This window comes from Drosophila ananassae, chromosome XL, assembly GCF_017639315.1.
Source record: "Drosophila ananassae strain 14024-0371.13 chromosome XL, ASM1763931v2, whole genome shotgun sequence".
Lineage (NCBI taxonomy): Eukaryota > Metazoa > Arthropoda > Insecta > Diptera > Drosophilidae > Drosophila > Drosophila ananassae.
The window spans coordinates 10,885,580-10,913,499 of NC_057931.1; the positions used below are offsets into that span (position 1 = coordinate 10,885,580).

Sequence of the window (27,920 nt, forward strand, 5' to 3'; positions counted from 1 at the left end):
GTGTTTGTATATACAGGTGAGTCCTTTTGGGGGGTAATATCAATTAAAAATGAATATAAATTAAATTCTTAACTAGCTTGGGGTGGTCTATGGATGGTTATGACTAAAGTAGGTTTCTATGTTCCAAACATGGCATGCACTTCCGCTTTCTAAATACCCGTATCGTAACCTAAAACTATATATAGGGGGTTACCCAATTACCCGATTACCTGGTAATCATTTATGCTACCTGGTATTTTGTGGGGAAATGCAAATTCTCTCTTTCTTTAACCTCCAATTGTATTAGTTTTAGTTTTTATTTGCATTTCCCTCTGATACCAGCAAGCATTTAAGATTTTTCACCCTTTACCCTGAAATGTATGCTACACTTTTTGGCATTCGCTCAAAGGACACCTACTCAGTACGCCAACTGTGGTTATTGGGTTAGTCGTTGTGGTTTCAATGGGTGGATACGATGGTTGGGTCGCTGCTGGTCGCCTTGGTGGTGCTTCCGTGGTTGTCCTGCCGGTTGTCGTTGTGGGTGGGGCTCTAGTCGAGGTGGTTCGTCGATTCAACGCGTCGGGTATGTCCCAGGGGGAGAGGGTTGTGACCTTTGGCGGTCGCCGGGTGGACACCGGACGTACATACTGCTCACAGCCCATCTCGTCACTCAGATCGTTGCAGTGGTAGGAATTGTCGCACCGGAGATGCAGGGGAATGCATACGTTCGTGGTGGTGCAGCGGAACTGATCCGGCTGGCAGGGATTCTTGGCATTGGCCTTGTGGTATGTGTTTTGGGGAATGTAGTCGCCCTCGTCCTCCACGTGGATCCAGTTGGACGGCGGACGAGCGATCGGAATACCAACACGATCTACTTCACCAGATTGTGCTGTTCATCGTTTTCGGTTTTTTTTTAAGGACATTTACGCGGACAGGACGATATAATACGATAACAGGAGGTACCACATGCATACCACGGTCGGGGGGTTAAGAATAGTAGTAGTTTTTTTGTATAATACATGCAATTTGGGTTTAGTTTTTTTCAGCCGTCGTTCATCATCGTGGTTGTAGTTCGTGGTGGTTGGGTAGTTCCGGATATTCGATTCCAAGACGGGTTGACGTGCAGTTAATCGATTAATTTTGGTTTAAACATTCGATAACCACAACCAGGGGGATTTTTATTTTTGGTTTTTTGGGTTGGCGGGGAAAAAGAAAATAAAAATTCATCGAGTTAAAAATAAAGTTTGAATAAATCAATTTTTTACCAACACAAAATACACGTTTTTTTTTTCGATAGATGGCTATCGCACACAAAGCGATAACATGAAGTAACGGCACAGGAAGAGCAAGTAGAGAGAGAGAGAGAGAGGCAGGGAGATTATAAGAAAAGGACAAAAAATTAGCGACCAACACCAATTAATACATTTAATTACCCACGAGAAGCGAAAAAGCGAAAAAAAAGCACAAGAGAATAGAACACAGAAGAAGACAAAACCAATCGATATCTTTTGACAATCGAAATCGAACGAAGCGCGCTTACCGCAGGCCAATTCATCGCTGTTATCGTTGCAATCGTAAATGTTATCGCACACCTGACGCATCGGAATGCACTCGCCGGAGTTGCACTGAAAGTCATTGTTGCGACACTGCCCATCGTAGTTATCGCCACCTGACGACGACGATCGATCGATAGTTATCGATAGCACGCGTTTTGTTAGTCTTTCCATGATAATCGATATACGAGCATGATGTAATGATGAAGTGATCAAGTTTCTACTGACTTACCTTTGCTTTGGAGAAACCAGAGCAATAATAAGGGTCTATTTTTTTTTTGGGGGATAACTACTCACCATCGCAATAGCGTTCATCGGATATGTCCTCGGGACAATCGATGTTGCCGTTGCAGAGCAGTTCCTTGGCAATACAAGTGCCATCGTCGCATTGCCATTTGTCGTACAGACAGGCTGCATTCCCCAACAAGAGAAGCAATTAAATAAAGGAAAAGAAAATGTAAAGTTAGAGGTGGACGATTGCTGGTTATCGAACACCTACGACAGCCCTCCTCGTCGGAGCGATCGTGCGGACAATCGGCTCGACCGTCACACCGATGAACTATCGATATGCAGCTGAGGTCGCGGCAGGTGAACTTGCCCTTGGGGCACGAATAGCGTAGCTTGGGCACAACTGTACCCCAGAAGCAGCAATGTGATTGGAAGGGTTAAGAGAGAAAGAGAGTTACTTTCTAGCACAAAACTATCGATATTTTCGATTGTTTTTGTGCTCTAGAGATGGGCAGATGAGATGGGATGATGGGAACCGTTACTCACTTCCGTCGCAGTGCTCCTCGTCGTCGCCTCCGGTGCAGTCTATGCGACCGTCACAGGTCTGGCTAACACTAATACAGCGCGTACCGTCGCTGCACTGATACTCCATAGCACTGCATGCGGTGGCTGTTAGTATTTGGTTTTAGTTAGTTGTTGATTATTATTTAGTTGGTAGTTGGTAGTTGGTAGATGTTGAGATTGTTGTTGTTCGGGGTTAGCATGGTTTTGGGGGGGTTAAACAAGAGAAAAATGGGTTAGTCCATGGGATATAACTTTCGGTTTTGTTGCCCTGTTTCGGTTCTTAATTCTAAGTCTTATTCACTAAGTAAGCCACTTAAGAGTCTAGATTAAGCGTAGCATTTAAATATAGTTACTAGATACTGGGTATTAGCACTGTCTATGTTCTAGGTACTCTACTAGAATTCGGTTCAAGATGTCAAAGGATATAGTTGTTTTTATAAAAAAAAAAGTCGCCACTTACGGCAATCCTCGCTCTCGTCCTCGCCATCGGGACAGTCCACCTTGTAGTCGCAACGCCTCCTCTCGTCAATGCACTGTCCATTGTTGCATCTGAACTCGTTCGAGGCACATTCTGCAAATAAAAAATGAATGGAATACATTTTAGAGATCCACCTTCGTGTGACAGGACTATGGATGGGCCTGCAATTAGATGACAAGCACCGTACCGGATGCAGTTTAACAAGCACTTCCGTCAAGTCCGTCCCCCGTCAATCCCAACTTGAAAGCAAAAGTTTGTTAGGTGTTTGGTTGTATTTTGTGTGACAGAATATCCCGAAAAACCCATTCCTCATCCAACATCCCAACATCCCAGCATCATCGTTAGCCACAGTTTCCTGTGCATGTTTTGGATGATGGCCCTTTGAACCCTTTTTTTTTTTCGGACTCTCCGACTCTCTCCGCTTAATATTTCATACACAGCTTTGGCTGTGAAATTTTCTACAAAATATATATATTTGGATAATTTTAAAAGTGACACAAGAAGAGGGATTTGATTACAAGAAAGTACAGAGCAAGTACACACCGAGGGATAGATAACAAAGTGTTTTTATTTTCCGCTAAAGAGCCGCGAGCTCTGGGGGCTAATTAAAAGCAAAGAAAGTCAAGCAGGGCTGTAATCAGAGGAGCTTAAAGGAAAAGCCAATTCGGGAGCCAAACAATTAGCGGACTTTGTTCGCCCCACCAGTCTTTAAGACATCGAGAATTACATAATTGTTTACCCCCTTTTTTTTTGTGTCTCTCCCCCCCCAACAGTCAACAATTGGTCGCCGGCATTTGAAGAAAAAAAAAAAGTTAATGCCGTGAAACTGCAGTGAAATCGGTAAAGTTTTCGCCAATTTTTTGGGCAATTTTCAACACGAAGACCTGGCTAGGTTTCTTGGCTAAAATTTGACAATTTCATTGCGGACAGACGGACAGGAGGACAGGAGGACAGGCGGACACACGGACAGGCAGAGAGTCAGACTATGGCGCCTCAAGACGATTTGCAAATATGATTGTTGTTTCTACGGCAGCTCCTCGCTTATTGACATTAAAGATTCAAAATAATAGTGGCATAAGGATTTCGGGATGTTTCTCGGGATGTTACAAGACAGCCAAAACACACACAAAAGCTTTGGCTTCCAAATGCCAAAGGTTGTTGGTTCTCCAATTATTTGGCCAGACGTGTGATCCTAATCCTTTTGACGGCCCCAAAAAAAAAGGTGAAAAAAAAAATGATAATCCTCTAGATGGAAAACAAGTTTTTTGCCTCCTCAGTTCTATTTTTTTTTTTGATGAAGGTGGAAATTGAATTAGGCTAGCAGAAGCTTAAGTTTTCTCCACTTTCTACTCGGGGGGGAAATTAAATAATTTTTTTAAAGTTGCAATGTTCTTGCAACAGCTTGTTGCACTTTCTTGCCTCACTCGGGAGTGTCGGATTGTTTTTTGCAAACGCCTTGAAACTGGAACCAGAGTGACTTGCACTTGAACTTAAAGCAAAAAACTGAATGCAGGTATTCGGAAAACAAAAACCTGGGAAGACTCTCGGGGTCGGGTCGAGTCGAGTCGAATCGAATCGAGTCGAGTCGGGAAAGGAAAGTCAAAAAATTCGAGCCGATAATTGATACATTGGGGGCATGGGGCGTTGATGCCACAGCACATGGGGCATGGAAAATGCAAAAAGCCACAAACAAACAAGTTAAGCGATGGGAAAATGGGTTTGAGGTTTTTTTCGAGAGGGTAGTGGGTGGTAGTCTGATTCCACTGACAGCTTCAAACACCATCATCGCCCTCCTGAGTACCGTGTAATGTGTGGGGTTAAGATACAATTTTTCACTTTGCCGCTGCGAACAAGCTGCGAACACAAATTGTATAAAAAATTCAGATGAGTTGTTGTTCTCTGTTGTCGTTTAAGAGCAATTTTTAGCGACGATGAAGAATAAAAAGTGTTCTTTGATTTGATTATTGCTCGTTAGCGTTGAGCCAAGGGCGCTTCATCTTCGAGTTTATCTCATCAATGGGGGGTCCTTACATCGAATGGGCAGAGGGGAGGGTTGCCATCGAATCATTAACTCGCTTTATTCTCCAAGCAAAGTGCTTTCTAACTTAAAGTATATGAGATCCAAGCTTAAAGTATGATTTCTGGCCAAAAAACAAAAAAAATAAACAAGACTATTGCCATGCAAAAGTGTTATTACCTAAACCTTCCTTCCACTTAATTACGAAAACTATCAGCGATAAACATTCATTTGGCTTTTACTGTCAATGACAAATCGATTTCCGTCGGAAAAGGGTTCAGAACGGGTTCAGTCTGGAGGCGGAAATGTCCCTTTTCCTGATTCAGATCCCAGATCTAAGTCTGGCATAGCATACACGGCGTATGCGTGATATCCCATATGCCTAATTGCTTGTAAATGGGAAATTACATGTCGGAAATGAGCCAGACCAACTTTAGTTTGTACTTTTTTTGTCAAAATATTAAGCCACAAATACAAAACCACTTTCTAAATCAATCCCAATGCCATCAAATGTCTAACAACCATCATTCATGATCATATTCATCATCATATTCGTTTAGTTATTAGTCCCAGTTCCTAGTCCCCAAAACTAACTCATACCATCATTTTAGAGAATGCATGTCAAGTGGCAGAGACACAGAGTCTGGCTTGATTGATAGCTCGATTCATATTCAGATTCATATTCATATTCATGTGCTGTTCAGTGCTCCCAGTTCGGCTTTTTTTCGGCTAAGTAAACAGACTACCAAACTGGCAACTGGCAACTGGCAACTTGCAACAGACTCGACGTCAAAATGGCAGCTTAACACGAAGCTCATGAATATGCACACACTCTCAAACACACACACTCACTCATACTCATACTCGTACTCGTACTCGTTCTATATAGTATATATCTCCAATAGACCCATCCGATCGACCCTTAACCGCTTGCTGCAGCGCGTTATTTAATGAGTCATTAGCTCGGCTGGTTGCGGCGATATGTGCAAGGGGGTCGGAGGTCGGAGAGCTCATAAAGGTTGTGCCCCAGAGTGTTTAGTTTCGGTTGCAACTTTACTCCACGGGCGATGCGATGCAACGTCGAAGAAAGACAGGGGAAACCGTGTCAAAAACCAGTGACAGTTGTCAGTGAAGACACTGAGAGAAAAGTGGGGGGTAGATATTACTCTTTTATGAATTTAATTCAAAGGAGAGGTTCTGAAGAATAAAATTTAGTAAGGTCTTGCCTGGATAGAGACAGATTTATAATTTTTAGAATTTTTCATCAGAAATCTTATTTTTATTCAAGTTTTTGTCTCACAGAATTCTTAGTTGGGAATTATAGAGCACAAATTCATAAAATAATGAGTTTTTGGTAAAATATTGTTAATTATTTAATTATTTAAATGTTTATTATCCTTTTTTTATGATTTTCTAACCAAAAATCTTAAAATAACTCAAGATTGTCCCAATTTGTCCTAAAATCTTACTAGTTGAGAAATGTAAGCAAGTAATTAAGAAGATCTTTATTTTAGTTTAGTTTTTAAGTTTAATTTTCTGCTAAAATAATTATAAAAATCATTTTTTTAGTAAAAACAGACACTATAATTTGTTTTTTCTTTTTTTAAGAATATTTTCCAAGACCTACTCCTAGTTTTTCTCAGTGCTTAAGGCCTCTATGCTGCAAGGGGGCGACAATTATGTGGCGTCTGCAGTTTTAAGTGCGCCTTTGCATGTGACTTTGTTTGCTCAAGCTCAAGCAGCGCCCTTCTTTACCTACTAGAGTCCACCCCTCTTATTTTTTTTTTTTTTGAATTTTTCTGCTCGACGATGGCCCATTGGACCACCCCCTTTTTCGACGCTTCTCCAATCTATTCCACATTTCACTTATTCATTTCGAAACCGTAAACACACTATGAAAATGTCGCATAAATAATATCTCACAAAACAAAAGCCAAGAAGGCCAGAAAACTGAGCAAAACCGTCGACAACTTGTTGGCCAAAAAAAAAAAATACGAAAAAAAAACAAGTAACAACAAAGGGGGGGGCGGTTCTGGCGAAAAAAAAAATACCTGCGGAATCGATGAAATTGTTTGACGTTGGCATGTGTGCCTGCCACGCCTCCTTGTGTCCTGTCGGCCCGCCCCGCCCAGCCCCCATCCTGTCTGCGGGTTAAAGTTTTTCCACTGATTTGTCGCATTCCGGGCGCAATGTGACAAACGTTAATTTTTGTGGCTTGTTTTGCATAAACTTTTGCTGTAAGACATATCTTTCCTTGAAACCCTCTGAACCCTCTCCCCCCCCTTCAAGGAGGCGTGGCAGGACGAGGGCACACTGCGTTGTCATTGCGTGCGTCGTCTTAGTTACTTTGGCAATTTATGGCAAATTAAATAAATTTATCATTTGCCAGGCCAGGTCGGAGGGATACAGAATTGCTACAATATACAATATTTTTCCCCTTTCAGCCCGAAAGTATGCAAGGAAGAAAACACTGCATTTGTGGTTCTGGAAAATCTGGAAAATCTTCATAATAACAGCCCAGGTATGAGTGTCCAAAAAATCAAGGTAATGAAGAAATTAACTTTTCTAGAATATTCCTGGAGGAAAATCAAACCGAATACCAGATGACACCTAGTACTAGCTTCTCTCATTCGTCCTTCGTCCTTCTGCCTTCTGCTCATCCTTTTAATCTTCTTTTGTCGCATGTTGCAAGTTGGTAGTTGCTGGTTGCAAGTTGCCAGTTGCCAGTTACCAGTCACCAGTCACCAGTTGCCGCCTTCTTGGTCCTGCCACAAAGTAAAAGTGTCAGCGCGTGCCAGGCACCATCGACAAAGGACAAAGGATAAAAAGGACATAGCCAGAGAGAGAGAGAGGAAACCGAAAACCAAACGACTCAAAAAATAAAAATAACGAATCCAAAAAACGAATTGCAAGTTTTTCCAAACTCTCAACTCCCAACTCCGTTTCGTTTGCGTTTTCTGACTTGGTTTGGTTCTCTGTTGCAAGTTTCTTAAATACTTTTGTGTGGCAAGGAGTGTGGCAGGGTGCGATGGATGTTGAGGGGTGGTGGGGAGACAACCACAAACACCACCAATAGCTGAAACCACAACAACAAGCAACGACCGCAAAACCAAGCCGCAAAATGTCGGTGGCAAGAATAACAACCAAATCGGCGGGCAGCAATTAATGGCACTTTTGGTTGCTAAATTGGCTAAAAAGGCTTTAAAATAATTATGAAAAAAATAGAAATTGTGGTTGAGAATAAGGTTTTTAGAGAAAGAAATAGGATTTCCTTTAAATTTTCATTAAAAAAGTTCACTTACAGACTATATTATAGAAGGAGAGTCTTCCAAGTAGGTGACGAAAGGACACTACGAGTGTTTTAAATATAATTCCTATCCATTTTTGATTAAAAAAGCTCTCTCATCTTCTTTTTTGTTAAAAAATAGCACTTAGTTTATAATTATTCTTAAAATATAAAAGATATCTTAAAGACGCTGCCGTACAATGTACCGCTTATAAAAATATACATAGTTAAATAAGAATATTAAATTTTAAAACCATACTCTTCTAAAAATATCCCCTACATTGTAGAGAGGAAATGTCAACAAAGCACCCAGTGAGCACCTAGTTCCTACAACCCACTAGTAGCTGGTAGCTAGTAGCTAGTTTGTTTGCACAACATGTCGTATGCGTGATTTGAGTGACCTCCTCTCCCAGTCCGGACTGTCTTTTGGTTTATGAGTTGATTTTGCAGGTGAAACGATGGCATATAAAATGCAATGCAAATATATGTAAATACATTAAATTCTTGTGCTCTTTTTTTTTTCCAACAATTTATTTTTATTTAATTTTCAAGTCTTGAAGGGGCGACGGCAGGGAACAGAAACCGAAACAGAAACCCCCGACTGGGGCAGTTGCAATGTCGTCGCTATCTTGTGATATATCGCTGAGCAATTAAATGTTATCGGGCCAGCGAGACGTCAGGCACATGCCGCTCTGCCTGATATATACATACAAATATATATATATATATATGTATATCTCTGTACCATCCCATAGTGTATGTAGGGATGTAGGGAAAGGAGTCAGTCATAAGTAGGAAAATTGAAGCGACACGGTCAATCCAAAAATTGTCATTAATCATCGCGGTTCTGGACACGCAACCAGGCCAGACCAGATGGATGAATGGATTGGGTTGGGAGGGGGGAGGGAAAAAGTGTCGCGACATAACCATAATAACCATTTTGTGGCCAAATATTTGCTGGCTTCTATGATTGGAACAGGACACGCTTCTGTTTCAGTTGTCCAGCCCAGCAAACTCCATCCCATCCACAAATTGAAGTTCATTGCCAAATTTCAAATGCAATGGATGGTGGGTTGGGGATGGTATGCAAATGCCCCAAAAATGTTGCATGCCCCTGCGAACTTCCAGCTGCCACTGATCGATGGCCAAATGCTTGGATGAGATTTGTGGCCCCCAAAAATAATGATGATGTTGTTTTGCTTTTAAACTTGCAACGATTTCAATCAGAACCTAAATTGAAATACATGGGCTATGGGCTATGGGCTATGGGCTATAGGATATGGTCTATGGATGGGGTTTCCTTTTCTTTTTTTTTTTTTATCAAAAATAAACCCTAACTCGGAAATGACTAACTTTATAAAATTAATCTATAAAAGTGATTCAGGCAGAGTCGCGTAATCGTTTAAATAAATATTAATGAATGACCCACCGACTCGTGGCATATTCAAATTCCTTCGAACATCATTCGATTGGAATGCATCCATAAATTCAATTCTCCGGCTTCCATAAAAGAAGAATTGGCCGCCTCGGTCCATCTCAGATCTGTTCTGATTCTCCAGATTCTACACCCATTTTCTCCCATTCCTCTATAAGTCTATAAGGAATATTAATGGACCTACATTTTTGTAAGCAATTCATTCAGATTTCTTCTGTCGGCGGCACTTTTCATGTCACCTCTCTATCGCTCCCTCTATCTATCTTATCTGCTGTCTCTTTCTAACCGATTGATGTCGTCTCTTTCTAGAGCTATATATCGTTCTCGATCGTCATACTTATGGCATCAGCTGTCGGCCGATGATGTCAAGCTGCCTGTAATAGCAATTACAAATCGTTCAAATGCATTTATTTTCAGTCTACAGTTCGACACTTAAAGAAAAGATTCTTTATTTTTTAAGGTGTTAAAAAAATAATAAAAAAAAAGGTAAGAGTTTGAGATTAAAAGCTATTTTATTGAGAAAGTCTAAGATATTTTTTAAGAGAAATAAATAAATAAACTAAGCTTCTTCCTTAGAGTTTCAAACTCTTTCTTGAAAACCATAAAAATTGTCATTTTTTCCCCTCTAGCTATTATAATCTTGAAATTTTTTCCAGTGCATGAATCATTATAGCATCCAGCGCTATTTTTTCCATAAACGTTTATCGTTTTGGATGCTCGATTAAAATTCTTTACGTCATTTACGATAACGAAGTGCTCTAGGCCAGTACTTTTTGCCATTTCTGTTTGTTTTTTGTTTTTTTTTTTGTTTTTTTGCCGCAGATTTTTGCATTGCTGATAAAGTTTCATAAAAAAGCAAACAGCTCATGCCCAGTAACCCAGTGAATAGGAGTATCTTTGCATCTTGGCAGTCAAGTGGGTGCAGTCGATGCAATTTGTGGGCATTATCGACCCGGCTAATACCCTCCCTGATGCCTGATGCCTGATGGCTCAGAATCGTTCTGGGACTCATTAGGCAGGTGTGATCGCAAAATTGATCAATAATTTGAATGGGTTGGGTGGCTATGAATAATGAATAATGAATATTTAGGAATTCTTCACTCTTTAGAGAGCAGATAAGTGCTTTCATTTTTTTGCAAATTGATTTCCTTTTTCGAAATTCAAATGCCTGAAGCCGGATGGATGGATGGATGGATAGGCCCATCTATGTATCTGGCGGATACATTATGCGGTATCTAAGCCGCATCTGCAGTCTGCTCGTAAATTCACTTTTGCTGTCCGTTGTCGTGCGATTGTCGGTTGTTTGCTGTCCGTGTGTCCGCATGTCCCCGTGTCCGCTTGTCCCCGTGTCCGCTTGTCCCCGTGTCCGCTTGTCCGCCGTTGTCACTGTCGTTGTCATGCTAGTCTGTCACCGTCTCTGGCATTTGCATAGAGAGCCAGAAAATAAAACTATAATACATAAATAAATTTACAAGATACTGCTCGAGTGGGAACAAAATTTAATAAATAAGTTATATTTGTAGAGTGCACGTGCCAAACACTTCACTTAAGACAGTTACTAAAGTGCAGATGCAATTGCAATTAATAGCATGCATTAGATACACTGTCAGAAATATATATATATTTTTAAATATATAAATAATAGATATGTGATATCCGATATCCGATCAAGGCCAAGGCCTGTTTGTCACTCTCTCGTCACTCAAACACACAAATTATTTATTGTAATTGCAGTGGAGTGCATAAATTTGCCTAATGCCTTGCATGTATCTTTAAGATACAACACTCGTCGAGAGTCAGTCACCGCGGGCAGCTGTCAGCATAGGAATTAAGTCACGTATTTAATCAGCTAAACAGATTTTTTTTTTGCATTTTTTTTTTTTTTTTTGCGGAAAGAATGAAAAGATTGTTGCCTTCTCGGGCAACAAAGTCTTGACTTTTCTTAGCAGTCTGCCTGACTGCCTTGGCTGGCTGGCCATTTTCCATTTCCCATTTTCCGATCTACTTCTATGATTTTCTTTATTTTTTCAAATATCAAATCTCATTGCAACAAAAAAAAAAAAATAGGAAAATACAAAATAGAAGCAAAGTTCTTTCGTATAATCTGCAGTTTCGCTCTTGACATTTCGCACGCGCTCTCAACAAGCAAATTACGTGCCTTGGAAAATGGTGAAAAGTGGGTGGAAAAGCCTTTTATAAAAAATGGAGGGATGGAGGAGAAGGAGGAGGAGGGTGTCTATGGAGGCTGAAGGTGGGTTTTCTGCCCAATGGCATTTAGACGTTTTGACATTTTTGTTAATGGCATAAGCATCAAATTACATGCGAGTCAGAGAAGAATCTCTATGTGCCGTTGGCCAGTGAAGGGTTTTCCACAACAACAATAAGAATAAGAGTAACTGTAACAACAACAACATGAGTTACTGAAACAACAACAAAGGCTCAAAAGAAAAAAAACCCAAAGGCTAGAAAGAAAAACTTTAATCCGAGGCAAGCGGATGGCAAACAATTCGAGCAAACAAGTGTAGAAGTTAACCCTGAAAAAATACTGAAAAAATAATAAAAATAACTAGAACTTGAGAGCTTGTTGCACACACACACACACACACACACACACACATACACATTTTCAGATACTTAGATACAAAGCCCTCTCAGATACTATTTGCAGTTTGCAGTTTACAGTGCTGCTCAAACTGTAAATGGAAAACTCGGCTCTAATTGTTCTCCAAGACGCTTACATCAGCGCATGAGCATTCAGCTTGCAACACACCCTCTACCCCCCCCCCCCTGCCCCTTAACCATGCTACCCCCCTTTATCCCCTCTATCCCCTCTATCCCCCCCCAATAGCCTCAGTGAGCATTTATTTATTCAAGAACCTCTAGAGCTCCGCATCTTGGCAGATCTTGTTTCATTTTTGCTTTCTGGCTTTCAGGAAGCATTCGGGCCAGGCAACCAGAAAACTTGCTAAAAAGGGATGGTAGTCAAGGGGAGGAGTGGACAGCGGGGAGAGAGGGTGACAAAGGGGCAAGTGTGTGTGGCACATTGTACTAAAAATAAACATTTCTCAATTCATTCTTCAAGCAATTGCAGGAAGCAAACGGCGGCAATGCCGAGCAAATAACAAATCCCGAATTGAAAATGTTGATTTTTTTTTTTCGGGACAATGGCAGCGACACTTGAATGCCCTGCAGGTACACTGCGCGTCATGGCTTTAAGGATGGCTATAAATAAAGGGTTTTTGGGGGATAAAGTACGGCAAGTCGGGAATAAAGGTGGAAGAGCTTATAATTTGTAGGTCTTCTTAAATTTTATTATTTCTAGATTACAGATGTCTTCCTTATAGATAGTTCTTTTTAAACTATTCAGAGATCTATTCCTTATAGACAGTATTCCTTAAGAACCCTGTGGCTTAGTAAGGAATAAAGGAAGAAAAGCTTATACCTCAGACTATATCTTTTTAAAATATTTATGTACATTTTTCTTATAGATGGTATTCTTCAAGAACTTATATCTTAGTCTATAACTTGTAGTTCTTCTTAATAGTTCTTCTATTTATAGATAGTATTTTTTAAGAACCTGAGGCCTAGTTAGCTTTTCCAGCCGAATCCTACTGAATTATTTTTTAAAAAGGGTTTTGAGGAAAAAGTAAGGAATAAAAGAAGAAAAGCTCATACTTTAGACCACACTTTGTAGTTATAGATCCCTTCCTTTAAACTCTTCCGTTGCTAATGAATCATTTTTATAAATTACATCATATTGTAATCAAGTTTCCGCCTTAATTCAGGTCAAGCCATAAATTCCAGCCGCGGAATCTGCAGGCTGCACTTATCGCAAAAATAAATATTATTCATAGAAGAGTTCATAGTGGCGTTACTATATAGTAGCTATATAGCTCTATCTGTAACAGCATCAGTAGCTATGTATATCTGTAGCTATATCAGTACATGACGAAATACTTAAATCTGACTCAGTCTCAGGCTTGCTGATTAATTTCTTTACAAAAAAAAATATAAAATATTATCATGAAGCTATGACTTTGTCTGATGGTTTAATTGTTTGTTTGTTTGTTTAACTGTTTGTTTGTTGGATGTTGGCTGCTGATGTTGCAGCTTCACTGCCAATGGTCTCAGGTTGCAACAGTTAATGAAGTCAAGGATGACATTGCTGCAATTGTATGAAAAGTACTGTACAGTAGTCTTGGCCACGTTAACAGTTTTACAGTTTTCATTTCTCTCTCGGTCTTGGTTATTGTTCCAAACGTTGTGGAAGTGGAGAGTGGCATCATTCGGTTCCTGGTATATCAAATATCAAATATCAGAGGCTATTACAAGACACATCTTTCTCCCACTGACCGTGACCAGAGGCCTAGAAACCAGAAAAAACAGTTATGGGCCTGGCAGTTGCTTTTGATTTTGATTTTGAAATACATATAATGGAGCATTTTGAAGGCCTCTGTCCTTTAGGCCACATATATATGTAGATGTACTTCCTCAATATCAATCTCAATATCAAGTGTTTGCAAAATCATGTCAAGTGCTGGCTTTGAGAGTGAACATTGTTGTGTTCTCTTCGCGCGGCTGCCTAAATTAAGATGTTTGTGCAAATTAATTGGTCGCTGGCATCATTATTACAGCAGCGACAAACAATTAGCCTAGATTTCCTCAACTCAACTCGACTGAAATCAACTCGACTCAGTACAGAACTTGAGTCAACTGGCCACTTTGCCACCATCACCACCTCCATAACAACAACAATCTCTGCCTTCCCCCATCATCTATATATATTTTGTGGTGGCATGCAACATCATCAGCTGCATTCCATTCCATTTCATTTCTCTCTGTTATATATACTATGCCCACTATACACACCATATATTTCATTCCTCGATATCAAGAAGCTGGCAATTGTTGTCACTTGAGTGGCAATTAAATGAAAATGCTACTGGGTACTGGATACTGGTACTGGAGATGGGGTCTGCGATTCGGACTCATACTCATACTCATACTCAGTCCGATTGAAATAAATTGCCATCGAATCAAATCGAATCGATTAATATTGCTTGCAACATTGTGTTGCATATTCATTGAGGGGACTTGCTTTGGCTTTTGTTTGTCTTGTCTTGTCTCTTTTTTTATCGAGTTATTTAATGCATTTTTATTTAATGCTATTATTAATTCAATTTATTAAAAATATTATTTAATAGGAATGCTTTTTGGGTTCAGGGAGAGAGGGATAAACGGTTGAGATCTTTATAGATCTGTCTGAATAGTCTTGGATGGTAGTATTTTGAGTTAAAAGATCATTATTCTTCAAAATATTCATAGGTGGTACTTTTCAGGTTAATGAAGATAGGGATAAGAGGACTAGATCATTATAGATCTGTCTGAAACTTTATAGATAGTAGTATTTTGGGTTAAAAGATAGTAATGCGGAAGTATAGGACTCTGTATGAGATTATTCTCAAAAAACATTCATAGGTGGTACTTTTAGAGTAAAGAAAAGAAGGATAAATGGATAAGATCTTTATAGATCTGTCTGAAATTGTTCTAGATAGTAGTATTATGAGTTAAAAGACAAAAATACAGTCGAATAAGGCCTTAGCAGATCTTTTCTTCAAAATATTCATTGGTGGTACTTTTCAGGTTAGTAAAGATAGGGGTAAGATGACTAGATCTTTGTAGATCTGTCTGACAATTCATAGATAGTAGTATTATGAGTTAAAAGATAGAATTCGACTCTGTAGATCATTATTCTCCAAAATACTCATGGGTTTGGCCTTCCAGGACCTCCCACATCACAATCATCTAGTATTTTAGACCTAAAACCCCCTTTTTAGACCCTCCATAACCCCTTTAGATCCAAAACTTACCAATATAGTTGACATAGGTGCCTCGGGCTTCGAGTCTTTGTGGGGTTTGTAGGGCGATCAGGGCCGCCAGCAGCCAGAAGGCTGCCCTCAGGCGCCTTCCCATCGCGGATGCGAATACACGGATTCGAATGCGGATGCGAAATGCGGATGCGGATGCGGTATGCGGATGCGCGAGCTAAGATGAAAAGCTACGAAAAGAATGGAGAGGAAAATGCTCTATCTCAAGACTATATATTTTTTTCTATTTTTTTTATAATTTTTTTTCTATTTTTTTAAGCAGCTTTTGGAATTCACAAAAATATCTGTTTCTGTTTCTGTTTCTATTTTCACTTCACGAGGTGGCGCATAAAAATCTCAGCAGGACACACGCTGGCAAGGACACGCTGGGAGGGAGGCGTGTGGCGAGTGAAGAGTAAAGAGTAAAGAGTAAAGAGTGGCGAGTGGCGACACTTCCGCTGGCAAACTGAACGCATTAACAACAACAATAATAACAACAAGAGGCAACAAAAAGAAGGATACTTTAACAAACATTTCCGTTACAAATGAAAGCAATGAAGAGGCCACCCACACAGTACACAGTGTGACCCTGCCGTCATGACCCAAACATGACCCAACCGCCCATTGAAAAAAAGACACGCCCAGCCATCCCATCCCATCCCATCCCGTCCACTCCGGACTTCCGCCTTTGTCTATGCTAGCACAGATACACTTATAAAAAAGGATACTAGTTTAAGGTTTTCAATTAAATTTAAAAAAATATATTCTCAAAAAAAACTAAGAAAACCTAACCTCAAAAGTTAACCTAACCTAAAAAATACATTTTTAAAGAGAAAACTCTTCTCTCAGTGTCCTGCCTCCAAAAAATAGAGCAATTTTTGTTGCTAGTCCTGGTGGCATTAAGTGTTTGCTTAATTTTAAATAACGCAACCCACCACTCGAGTGGCATATCCTTGCTGGAGGACACCCGCCAGGAGCAGGCGTTCATCAGCATTCAATTGTTGGCATTTTGGTGTTTGGCTTTTCGTTCTTTGGCTACAAATGTGTTCTATTTCCATACAGATATCCCATAATTCCATGCCTTTTGTTAACCTTTTTTTTTATATTTTGTTTAAATTATTTATAAGACACGACTTGGCACCACCACCCTTGACTATATAGATTTCGATCTCACGAGTACAGTATCCCCCCAAAAATAAAAAAAAAACGTGACCAATTAATAAACATTTGGATTTTAATTAAGAATTATTTCAAAGAAAATAATTCTTATTTTTTTCACTTCGAGTAAGAGAAAACCTCGGAATAAATTACAACAAATTGGTTGGCTAAATTCTAAATAAATTTTTGTATCCAACAGCCGGACGACCGACTGCCGTGAGACCTAATGAACTTGAACTTGAGATACAAAAAAGTATATTATATATCAAAAGATACACAATATACATATTATATTTTTTTTTTTCTCTATAAGAAGTATAAGATCTACAAAAAGTGCCAAGTCGAGTGAAAGGTTTTTATTTCTGTTGAAGATTTATTTTATTTTTATTTTTTGTTGTATTTTAGTTTGCTACGATCGACTGGCTTTTATCCGTATCTTTGAGATACGCGCCTAAAAGCTTTGTTGTTTATGCGGTTTTGGCAAGATGCCTGCATTTTTCAATTATTATACAGGCTTTTTAGCTGGCTTTTGTTGGCAATTTAGTTGTTGCTTTTTCGTTGTTTGTTAAGTATGTTTCAATTAACCGAAGCATTAAAGGAATGCTTTTAGCCGCGGCATCTTGGCCAAGTTTCCGGTTACCCAACATGTTACGCATAATAATAATAATTGGCAACAAAATGCAGCGTCAGTGGTGGGCTGGCCAGGCCAGGCTAACAAAATATTTTAAACACTAATGAGATGCATCCCAGCAGCCTCCATTCAAAACTGAAATCTATAGAATATCCATAGCCTCCCCAGAGGCTCTGGTTCGGGCAAAGGAGTCGTCTCTCCTCCCTCTTAATGACGAGTTTTTAGAAACTCAAATTGCGGCCAAGTTATCTATTTAGTTGCGGCATATTAACAGTCATTAAAATTAATGATGCATGTTAGTCCTTTTCAGATAAGATCCTCGCCAAGTCTTTTAAAAAAAGTGGCCGAAATAGATAGCTAAGGTTTTAGGGCTTTTTAGTTGGTAATTGTTTGAGGATTTTATTTTGAAAAAATATTTAAGAAAAAGATTCTAACATTTTTACAAGGATAACTGCTGTCTTTGAAGTAAGTTACTGGAAGGACTTGGTTCTTAAATAAGATTTCTTTAAGAAATATAAAGAAAACAAAGAAAACTGCTGTCTGTGAAGATAGTTACTAAAAGGACTTTGGTTAAAAAAATTATAAGAAAAGAAAACTTAGCAAACTGCTGACTTTTAAGGAAGTAATTTATAGTACACCATATTTTTTTATAAAATATAATACAACTAGACCCCTTTTTCTACCAAAATATAGTCCGAAAATCCTCCATTACTCTCCTAAATATCATTTTCTATTTATTTCCTTGAAAACCCCTTTTATTTTCAAATATTTCATTCAACAAACCACCAAGTTATAGCAAGTAGTCTCAAATAATATCCTCACTCAATGAATTACACAAAAATAAGTATACAAAAAAGAAGTGCCTAGTTTGCAGAAAAAATCAATTGCAGTTGTGTGTTTCCCACAAAAGTCGAAAACACCATGGAAGACGATCTCCGCCGGGGGCGATCCTGACATTTTGGAAGAATCGAGCGGTGTGTTTTGGCCATATTTTGTCGAGGCAAGCAAATTGCATTTCACAGACAGCTGCAGGAATTTTAAATTCCACAAAAAAAAAAAAAAGAAAAGAAAAGAAAAGAAACTCTAAAGACAAAAATAGTCTTCTGCCATATTTGGTTTGTTATTTTTGTTTTTCCAGAGCCGGAACGGATGGATATTTGTCAGCGACACCTTGGAATAAATAGGCATATATATATATATATATATCTCCCTCTGATATACATCTATTTTTGAAACTAATCGAGAAAATATCAAGAGGGCGGCAAGTCGGAGATCAAGTGAGCAATCAGTGTCAGAAATTCCACTGTTTGTTTTGCCTCAACAAGATTTATTTGCTCTTGCCTTGGCTCTTGGCTCTTGGCTCTAACCAAGAAATGCGATGACTTTTTAGCAAAGTTTACCTTTAGCTTCTCGTCTAGTCGTCTTCTGATTGAGATTTACGACCTGGCAACAGGCAACCGGCAACCGGCAACAGGCGCACAATGAGTGCCACAATCGGTTGTTGCATTCTGTGGCAGCAACCTCAAACCCAAACCTCAAGCTGGCAAATGCGACCGCAACATGTCAGCCGGTCTAAATTAATAACCAATCGCAATGCAAACATTTGGCCTATAACCTAATACCTCCCCCAGCTATAATTCTTTAACAATAATGAGTGAGTGATTCGGGCAAACATATTCGAATGATTTAAGTGCTTTGTTTTCCTCTCCAGGCGGTTGCAATTTCCCAGCGATCGTGTGCTTCAAGAATTTTTCACTCGAATTCGATGGGAATTTGTTTTTTGAAAGAAAATCCAAAGCTATGGAAGGCCAAGGCTACTAATATGCCAAAAAAACGCCAGAAAAGCAAGTAGTTAAGTTACATTTTTTTTATATTTTTTATGGTTTTGGAGATCATTTTCTCTAGAAATTCCTAAACAAAAATGGTTCTACAAAGAAAAAAGATTATAGCCACTAGTTTTTCATGCTTTCAAGGCTTTAAAACTGTATAATATATTAAATATTTAAATAAAACCAAGGCTGGGGGATAAAATTTCTATAGAAACACTTTTTAAATAACACTTTTGAAGAAGCCACAAAAATTCAATACTTCACAAACCCTAATCCTTACAGACCTTAAATCGCACCAAGAACTTCAACATTTAAAAAAAAAAAGTCGCTAAAAACTAAAAGAAAATGAAACATAAAAATTATTTGAAAAAACACAAAACTGCTTATTCAAAAAAACACTTCAAAGATCACTTAGAGCGATTATTTATCGGAGAAAAGTAAAGATCTTTTACAGATCTATTAATCAAACCCTCAAAAAGCCAGCAAACCCTGCCAATTTCAAAGCAAAAACACTCTAATCTTTACGATTAAGAGACAGATACTAAACACTAAACATTGCATTTTTTAAGGCCACTTGAAAGATAAGTAATTGTTTAGTTTCTTTGTGAATTTTTTTATAAAAACGAGATCACAATGCGGATCCTGCTGCTGCACATTAAAAAACAGAAATTGCACAACCAAAAGCTGCTCAAGTTTCCAATATTTTTTAGACACAGTTTTTGGAATAAAAAAAATATTAAACAACAAAAAAAAAAAATATTACACAAAACACTTTTCACTTTATTTACTTTTAGGGATATATTTTTTAAGAGAATTTTTTTAAAAGAATTGTTGAGAGGAATAGGACTAAATGGTAAGTGACTTCGGTTGGGGCCTGTATGTTTCTGAATCTGAACACCCGCCAACGTATCGCACACGCAAACGCTTCACGTTGAACTGACGCAGCTCAATCCGGCAGATACAGATACCACTGTGGATACAGATACTTTTCTGGCAGCCTGGCAGCGAACTTCGACTCGCTTTTCCCCCAGCTGGGCACGCGCCAACGCTTCGGCTCCCCAGCCGACGACAGCCCCCGCCGACGGAATCACATTGGTGACGGCATCCGCCGGATTCGTATAAGCTCGGTTTTGTAACCCGAAAATACACACACACTCGGGGACGAGAGCTTCGATAGCCAACCAGACTTCATTGCTGGCCAAGAAGGCGCTGTGTTGCCGCAGGTTCGTCTTGTTGCCAACAACATGTTGCTGGCCAGCTCGGAAATAAGCCGAAAATCAATGCGCTTGCGTCAGAACCTCAAAGCTGGGGGGCTTTACTTTGTTTAGATACATTTTATAAGAAACTGTATAGGTTCCTCATGAAATAAATCTTAAAAAGGCTAAAAAATATCATGAAAAGAAGGCTTGCCCTTGAACTTGTCAAGGCTAGAACCTGTTGAGAATTATAGCTTGGGGAAAGTTAAATAAAATATTTCATTTCTAGCAAACCGTGTATAAAAATAGTAACTATTATTAAAAGATACTAAAAATATTAATTTTTGTATGGCTAAAAAATATTTAAAGCCTAATAACCATCATACCTTACAAGTACAGGGTATTAATATTTTAATAAGAAGCCCAAAAATATAATATTTCAAGAAATGAGATAAAATTTCAAGCAAGATAATGCCACAAAAAAATATTCAAATAAAGGGGAAACCCAAGAATTTAAACATTTCTTGAAAGAAAATAATTTATATATTTTTTAAACCCATAAAAACTAATAACCTAATTACATAATATGTAATTTAAATAATTTTCAAGTGCCATAAAAAACCCAAAACCAAAAACAACCCAAAAGGAAGTGCCCGGATTTTCACTTTTTTCCCCAAAAACAAAAAAAGCTCATCAGACATGCACAGTCCCCAGAAGGGGGTGGATAAACTAAGGAAAATAGGGGGTCCAAGTGGGCTAGGTTAGCATTGTTTACATTTATGATTTTTTATGATTTCCTTCCAAAAACCAATAGAGTCTATACGAATGGCCATTAAGTTGGCCAAGAAATGTTTAAATAAATCCTAAAAATTATTGCATGTTGGGGTTTTTTTTATTTAAAATTCTAAAACATAAAATTAACTAAGTTTTTAGTTAAACAATAGTTTAGAATTTATGTTGACTTCAGTGATGATTTATTAAAAAATGCCTAGAGACAGTAGCTAAAAATAATACCTTTTTTTTTAAACCTAAACTGAAGGCGAAAAAATTACTTAAATAATTAAATAGGTGATCGTAAATTAGAGAGGTTTAATGTGGAAGAGACACTGAGAAAAAAGAGGTCTAAGTTAAGGCAGTAAATTATATTTTTTATTAAAAGTGGGAATAAGTATTTTCTTTTTGAAATATGAATGTAAGTTTAAGAAGTATCTCTAGCTTCTTCTATTTAATTTTTTTCCTATAACCTTTATAGGGTATTATGTCATTCGTTACCCCTTATTTCCTCTAAATTTCTGCATATCCTATATAGCATCTTCCTCTGCCTTTGTTTGTTTGTTTATTTCGTATTTCTTGGCTTAATTTTCGCCCCTTTTTGGCGTTTGGCGATGGGAGCTGGTCGCTGGTCGCTGGGCGAGAAAAGAAAAGCGTTGGCTGGCAAATTCAATTTGCATATGTGTCTCTGGTTGTTGTTTTTTTACTTTTTCCACACTTTCCTTGTCTATGCAATTTTCTACATATATATTTTTCCAAGTGTATGTGTGTGCGGTTGGTGGGCGAACATTGAAATCCGCTGCCATTTAACACAGTTCAGGCAACTGAAGCTGCTAATTGACTCGAGCCACTTTTTATTTTTTTCCCATTTTTGTTTTTTTAACATTTTTTGCTTGTCGTCTTTTTGGCCAAAAAATTTAATCAAGCCAGCACACAACCAAAAGCCACAAAACAATTGTAAAATAGCGGAAAAAAAAAACACTGAGAAGCATGTCCATAAATTCGAAATGCAACTTTTGAATACCGAATTACAAATTACAGAAAATGAGGGCAAAAGGGTCTCGGCGGAGTAATTACATTTCCCAACAACCTCCTCCTCGTATTCTCAATAGAGTGTGTATCATAAATATATACACACTCCACTTGCATAATGATAAAAACAGAAAAAAAGCCTCACAATTTTAGTTCTCGGCTTCAAGTGCAAAAGCACACCCAGCTTCCGTTTTCCATTTCCATTGACGCACTTTCGAAACCCAGCGGCATATTGCCGGTTTCACATTTCAGAGCGACACAAAAAACAAAAAAGCACGAACTAAAGGGCATATATACTATACCCAGATCTTAAATGCATAGAATTAGAATAACAGTTAAAGAAAAGGGTATCATTTGAGCATGAATTTGAAAAGATTTGAGATCAAAAGCACAAGGAGATAGTATTTAAATGTTTTGAGGTCTGAGATCTAAGAGGTAAGAGTACTTATCATAGACTTTATAAAGTTAGTTATAGAACTTAAGTATTTATAATATATAAATATATAATTATAACTTTCTCTAAACTCTAGAGCTCTAAAAACACAACACATAAAATCAAACTTAACCTAAAAGTTTTTTTTTGGATAAATATCAAAACTAGAATATTAAAATAGAGGTTGTTATTTAAGAGCTCTATTTAAGCTATTTATTTTGTATTTCTTGAAAGTCTTTATCCATTCTTAGAAGAAGTTACAAGTACCTATGGGAATAACTAACTAATAAACTAACCTAAAAAATATTTATCGATAGAGTTTCCCCGTTAATCGATTTGTTTTAGATAAAGCTATATCACAGCTATAAAATAGAGTATGATATTTTAGAGTTATTATTTCTTAAAAATATTTATTTAAAAATCAAAAACTATATAATATAGTCCCTGCTAATTAATATCTATAAAGAAATACAACCCAGTCTCCATTCCAAACCATTCCAAATACACATTCTATATCATCATTCTATTTTAGCATCCCCCTCGCATTAGATGCCCAGGAGTCGAGTGTTGAAAATTCATTAAATTTCCAAGGACACAACTTTCGGGCCATGGTGGGTGGGTGGATGGGTGGATGGATGGGTGGTTGGGTGGTTTGGTGATTCCTTTCGGATTCATTTTTTTTTTCCCCCACCAGCCACACACACGCAGTGTGGGTGGTGTGAGGAGGTGGCAACCTCTGACATTGCATTTAATCTCGTTGACAGCACTTAACACGCCCCCAAGTAGTAAAACTGGCAACTCTCGACTGTGAACTGGATATAAGGAGTCAGGATTTTGGCTTTTTTTGTGGGGTTGCCCCAGCCTGGAATACTCTACTTTAGTGAGTTTTTTTTTTGTTTTTTTTTTTTTGTTTTTTTGGTGCAGCAAGTGGGAAGCGGATTATTTAAGTTTATAATACGCTTAGGGGTAATTTTAATCTGTTGCAAATTGTTTTTGCCGTTACACACGCTGTCAGACCCCAAATCACCATCTATATAGCATATTTTTTTGCTCTCCACAGCGTTGCATACTTTTGTGGCATATTTCATAGATATTGTAATCTGGTTTTTGTTTTTTTCCCCCTCTCTTCTCTTGTACAGAAGTGTGTGTGTGTGTCTTTGGGGGCAGGAACAGAGGACAGAGCCAGAAGGTTGTGGGTTTTTGGCTTTTTCGAAGGGAGGAATGGGTTTTGTAATTTCACTTTTTTTGTTCATCTCGCTTTTGGGTTTTTGTTGTCTCTGCTACTATTTGCATTTATGTTTTGTGTTTTTGGTGCAATTTGCCCAGCATGAGGTTGGGGTTGAATTGTGTGGGAAATTGTCAATTTCTTAAAGACGGAGGTTGTATGTCTTTTCAGATACTTTTTAGAGAAGTTTTGAGAGGAAATGAGCAAAAGAAGACATTATTAAACAAGATGGCGGATGGAGAGATAGCATGGTCACACTATTTGCCAAGTGTTTTCCAGCACTGAACCTCTTAAGAAGCTATTATTTCCAGCCATAGTCTAAAAGAGGATTATTCAAGGCTTGTATGTCCTTTCAGATACTTTGTAGAGAAGTTTTGGTTGGAAATGAGCAATAGCTCAAGGATATAGAGCATGGTCACACTATTTATTAAGTATTATCCAACACTGAACCTCTTAAGAAGCTATTATTCCCAGCAATAGCCTACAATTAGAATAATTTCACGTTTCATCAATTATTGAACGCTTCATTAATACAAATTGCTTCCTCGAATCGAAACGGAATGTACAATTTTGTGGCAAATGACGATTGTTGTTCGATTGTTGCATTCCAATTCCAATTCCAATTCCAATTCGAAATTATTTAACCCAATTGAATGCCCAAGCGAACTTAATTCAAGTTGAAAGAATACAACGAGAGCCGAAACGCATAAATAAAATTATGAAAAGATATTACAAAGAGCATTCTGGCGAAAGCTATAGCTATTATAGCTATGCCACTCAATGGAAATATTCTCGTTTATCGGGCCAATTAATATTGGGAATTTATATTCTGGCCATTACAGTGCCCCCAGACTACAAATACACTTCTAATGTTGGGGCATGAGATCAGCCGATCGCCAAATGTGGCGATGATTCCACTTCACCAACAACCCAAAACGAAAAGAAAATCAAAGACACTAGATATGTACATAAATATCAAAACAGAAAATTGAACTCAAATCACATAAAATATAATAACGCACTTAAAGCACTTTAAATAATAAAAATCAAATTAAAATAACTCACCCTGGGGAGGTTCTGGGTCTGGTTTTGTCTCCTGGTAGACGGATTGACATCCTGCCTCATCGGTCTGATCCTCGCAATCGTATCGATTATCGCATCGCAAGCTCAACGGCAGACACTTGTTATCGCACTTGAACTCAGAATCGTTGCAAACTAAGTGCCAAGTAATCGAGTTGATCGAAAAAAAGGAAAAAAAGCAAACCAGAAACGATATTTTAAACGAAAATTAAAGGAATATTGCAAGCCAAATGATATGAAAATGAAATGAAATAAATGCTTAATGGTTGTGGCTCTTCGGGCTTCGAAAATGTGACTAAATTACTGTCTATCGATAACTATCGATTGTCTAGATAACTAACACCGATTATAGCTCAGAGAGATGCTTGTTTTTTTGTTGATTCTTCAAGTTATTGAAAATGTTTATGTGCTATAGTATTACTATCGATTGTCTAGATAACTAACACCGATTATCGATAACTATCGATTTTTTAGATAACTAACACCAATCAGAAGCAGCCATGAGTTATGCATTTAATTGAAATGAAACGATCGCTTCAATCGCTGGTCTATGATCAGGAATATCCTGTTGTTTTTTTTTTTGTTTTTTGTTACCCTGACTTTCGGTGGGACAATTGTCTTCGTCCTCGCCATCGGGACAGTCCCTGGTGCCATCGCAGATCACTTCGTCGCAGACAATGCGGCCGCTTTGGTGGCAGGTGAAGGTGGCATCGCCTCGGCAATTGGAGAACTCCTCAGAGCCAGAGCCTTCGTATCCGATGCTTGGGCTTGTGGTCTCCTGGATCGACTTGTTGATGCCCAGACCGTCTTCCACTTCCGATTCAGCTGCATAACCACAAAGGCGAGGTATTAGGACGGTATAACACCAAAGGATCGCACGAAAACGCAGAGGACACAGAGACTTTACACAGACAGAGAGGATATAGAAGGACAATCACAGAGATGGAGACAGAGTGGTGAGGGTGAGGGGTTTAGAGGCTTTAGAACCATTCTTCCAAATTGATGATTGACACACACAAGTCGCACAAGTCACACAGCTGACAGTCAGTTGACATTTAAGATTCTAGCTCTGATCCCAACCAGATCAGAGATTAGAGATCAGCGATCAGAGATCAGAGCTTTATGGTCTTGTTACTTATCGGTGGCTTTTTATTTCATGATTTGTCGGTTTAGGAGTAAGTCTTTCGATTCCTGTTCCCGGGGGGACCAACCTTCGCAGAACCTCTCGTCCGAACCGTCGAGGCAATCCGCCACATTGTTGCACGTCTTGTAGCACATGATGTGCTGGCCGTTGTCGCAAATGAAGGAGTATCCTGTGCACGAAGGACGTCTATTCTGGACAGGGGACTGTGCCGTCGTCGTTGTCGTTGATGTTGTCTCCGGCTCGGAGACCTCGAAGACTCTGGAAGTTGTGGACACTTCCGCCTCCTCGCTGTCCTCGTGCAGATTCAGATTAATGATCGGACGCCCTCCGGAGAAGGAGGCACGCGACTCCACAACTCCATACGGAGGGGATGACTCGGAGGGGCACGAACTCTCATCGGAACCGTCCAGGCAATCACTGACTCCGTTGCAGATCCTGTCGCACATCACGTACTGGCCGTTGCTGCACATGAAGTAGTTGTTGGTGCACGAATGTCCTGTTTCCTGTCGCTGGGTTGTGGTCGTGGTTGTGGGCTCCGGCGGCGACACGTCCGGTTGCAGGTTCAGGTTGAAGATCCTAGTACCGCTGGTCAGGTCGACACGCGGCTGCACATCAAAGACACTGGGAGTGGAGGGAGGAGCTACCGGCACATCGGTGGCCAGATTCAGGTTCGGGATACGCTTCGCCCCGTCAAAGGACACGCGTGGTTCGGCCGCGGCAGCACTACCCTCCGGAGTTTGTGCTTTTTTTTGGGGGGTTTTCGGAAACAAAAAGTTTTGGAAATAGAGTATCTCAAGACTAGCAATCGATGGGATGTCCTTGGAGGTCTGGGATACCAATTCCAAGACCTTCAAGGGTATCCCGATCGCTGCTGCAATCCTGGAAATACTTTTTGGGGGGGGAATGGTGTTTGCGGGAATGGGTTGTCATGGGAATAGTTTCTACAAGCAGCGTCTCACACCAAAATGTGGCAATAGCAGTTATTGGAAAGAGAAAGGATCTACTGATTGGGACACCCATTTGGCCTTAACTTACCCTGGACATCTTCGAAGGCGAAGTTCTCATCGGCGAAGGCGCCCAGATTCTCGATTCGGTTGAAGTTGGTCAGCTGGTCGAGGAACTTGTTCCGGAAGTCGGTGATCCGCTCGGGAATCTGCAGCTTCAGCAGGACATTCACCTTAAAGGAGTCATCCGTGGGGCTGGAATGTAAAATATTGAAATATTATCCAAGAAATTTTACTGAGAATCAAGATATCTTACTCGGCTCGCACCAGGATACTGCGGATGTCCAGTTCGTCCACCAAGTTCGGGTAGGTGCGATCGAAGAAGGATCGAAGATCGTCCTCCAGGGACTTCTGGAGCTGAAGGTAAGCATCGCTTTCGGGATCGTTGAAGTCCACCTGATAGGGCTCGTTCAAGGTGAAGGATACACGGTCTAGGGATAAGAAATACGATAAAAAAAGACTAGATCTAGTGGTAGTATGGACTCACAGCTCAAATACTCCTGCTCCTGGTCCACCTCGGCGCCGGAGCCCTCGGTCTCGTCGAAGGAGTAGCGCTTGAAGGGTCCGTGGGCGAGCCTCTTGGCCTGCTGATCCTGACGCTGGCGCTGCTTGATCTCCTGGCGCTGGCGGGTCTCCAGCTGGCGCTGCTCCTTGGCCTGGCGACGGCGCTCCTTCTGCCGTTCTATGGACCCTCGGCGGCTGCGGGACTGCTCCTTCTGCTGCTCCTCGCCGCCAAAGAGACGGGACAGGGAGCGTCGGACACGATGGACGCTCTGGGAGAACCAGCTGCCGCTGGGTGACTCTTCCAAAGCTTGTTCGCCGTCCAAATCGAGTTCCGAGTCGAGATTGAAGTCGTCCTTGGTGACCAGGGGGGCAGTGTCGCTGTTCGACTGCAGGGAGGCCTCATCGGCCAGCATAAAGTCCATATCATCATCAATAACATTTGCAATTTGCTGTGAAAAATAAAAAAAATATTAATAATTAGAATAATTATAATTTAATTTAAAGAA

General features: G+C 39.5%; 1 protein-coding gene across 29 annotated transcripts in view; it reads right to left on the bottom strand.

The window, feature by feature from the left end:
* Positions 1–27,920, bottom strand: part of LOC6504618 (basement membrane-specific heparan sulfate proteoglycan core protein) — a 79,372-nt gene that overhangs the window by 27,257 nt on the left and 24,195 nt on the right. For 17 of the 29 annotated variants that reach the window (XM_044716943.1, XM_044716950.1, XM_044716947.1 and 14 more), the window contains exons 3-12: positions 27,398–27,863; positions 27,167–27,341; positions 26,942–27,105; positions 25,974–26,648; positions 25,357–25,587; positions 24,748–24,897; positions 2,785–2,895; positions 2,307–2,429; positions 1,520–1,648; positions 398–868 (exon numbers count right to left, since the gene is read on the bottom strand). In XM_044716943.1, the coding sequence (XP_044572878.1) occupies positions 398–868; positions 1,520–1,648; positions 2,307–2,429; positions 2,785–2,895; positions 24,748–24,897; positions 25,357–25,587; positions 25,974–26,648; positions 26,942–27,105; positions 27,167–27,341; positions 27,398–27,863 (2,695 nt within the window). Of the gene's footprint in view, positions 1–397; positions 869–1,519; positions 1,649–1,829; positions 1,944–2,031; positions 2,164–2,306; positions 2,430–2,784; positions 2,896–15,410; positions 15,599–19,813; positions 19,980–24,747; positions 24,898–25,356; positions 25,588–25,973; positions 26,649–26,941; positions 27,106–27,166; positions 27,342–27,397; positions 27,864–27,920 lie in introns of those variants that run through there. The other 12 variants (XM_032453394.2, XM_032453393.2, XM_044716955.1 and 9 more) reach the window with 10 other exon arrangements.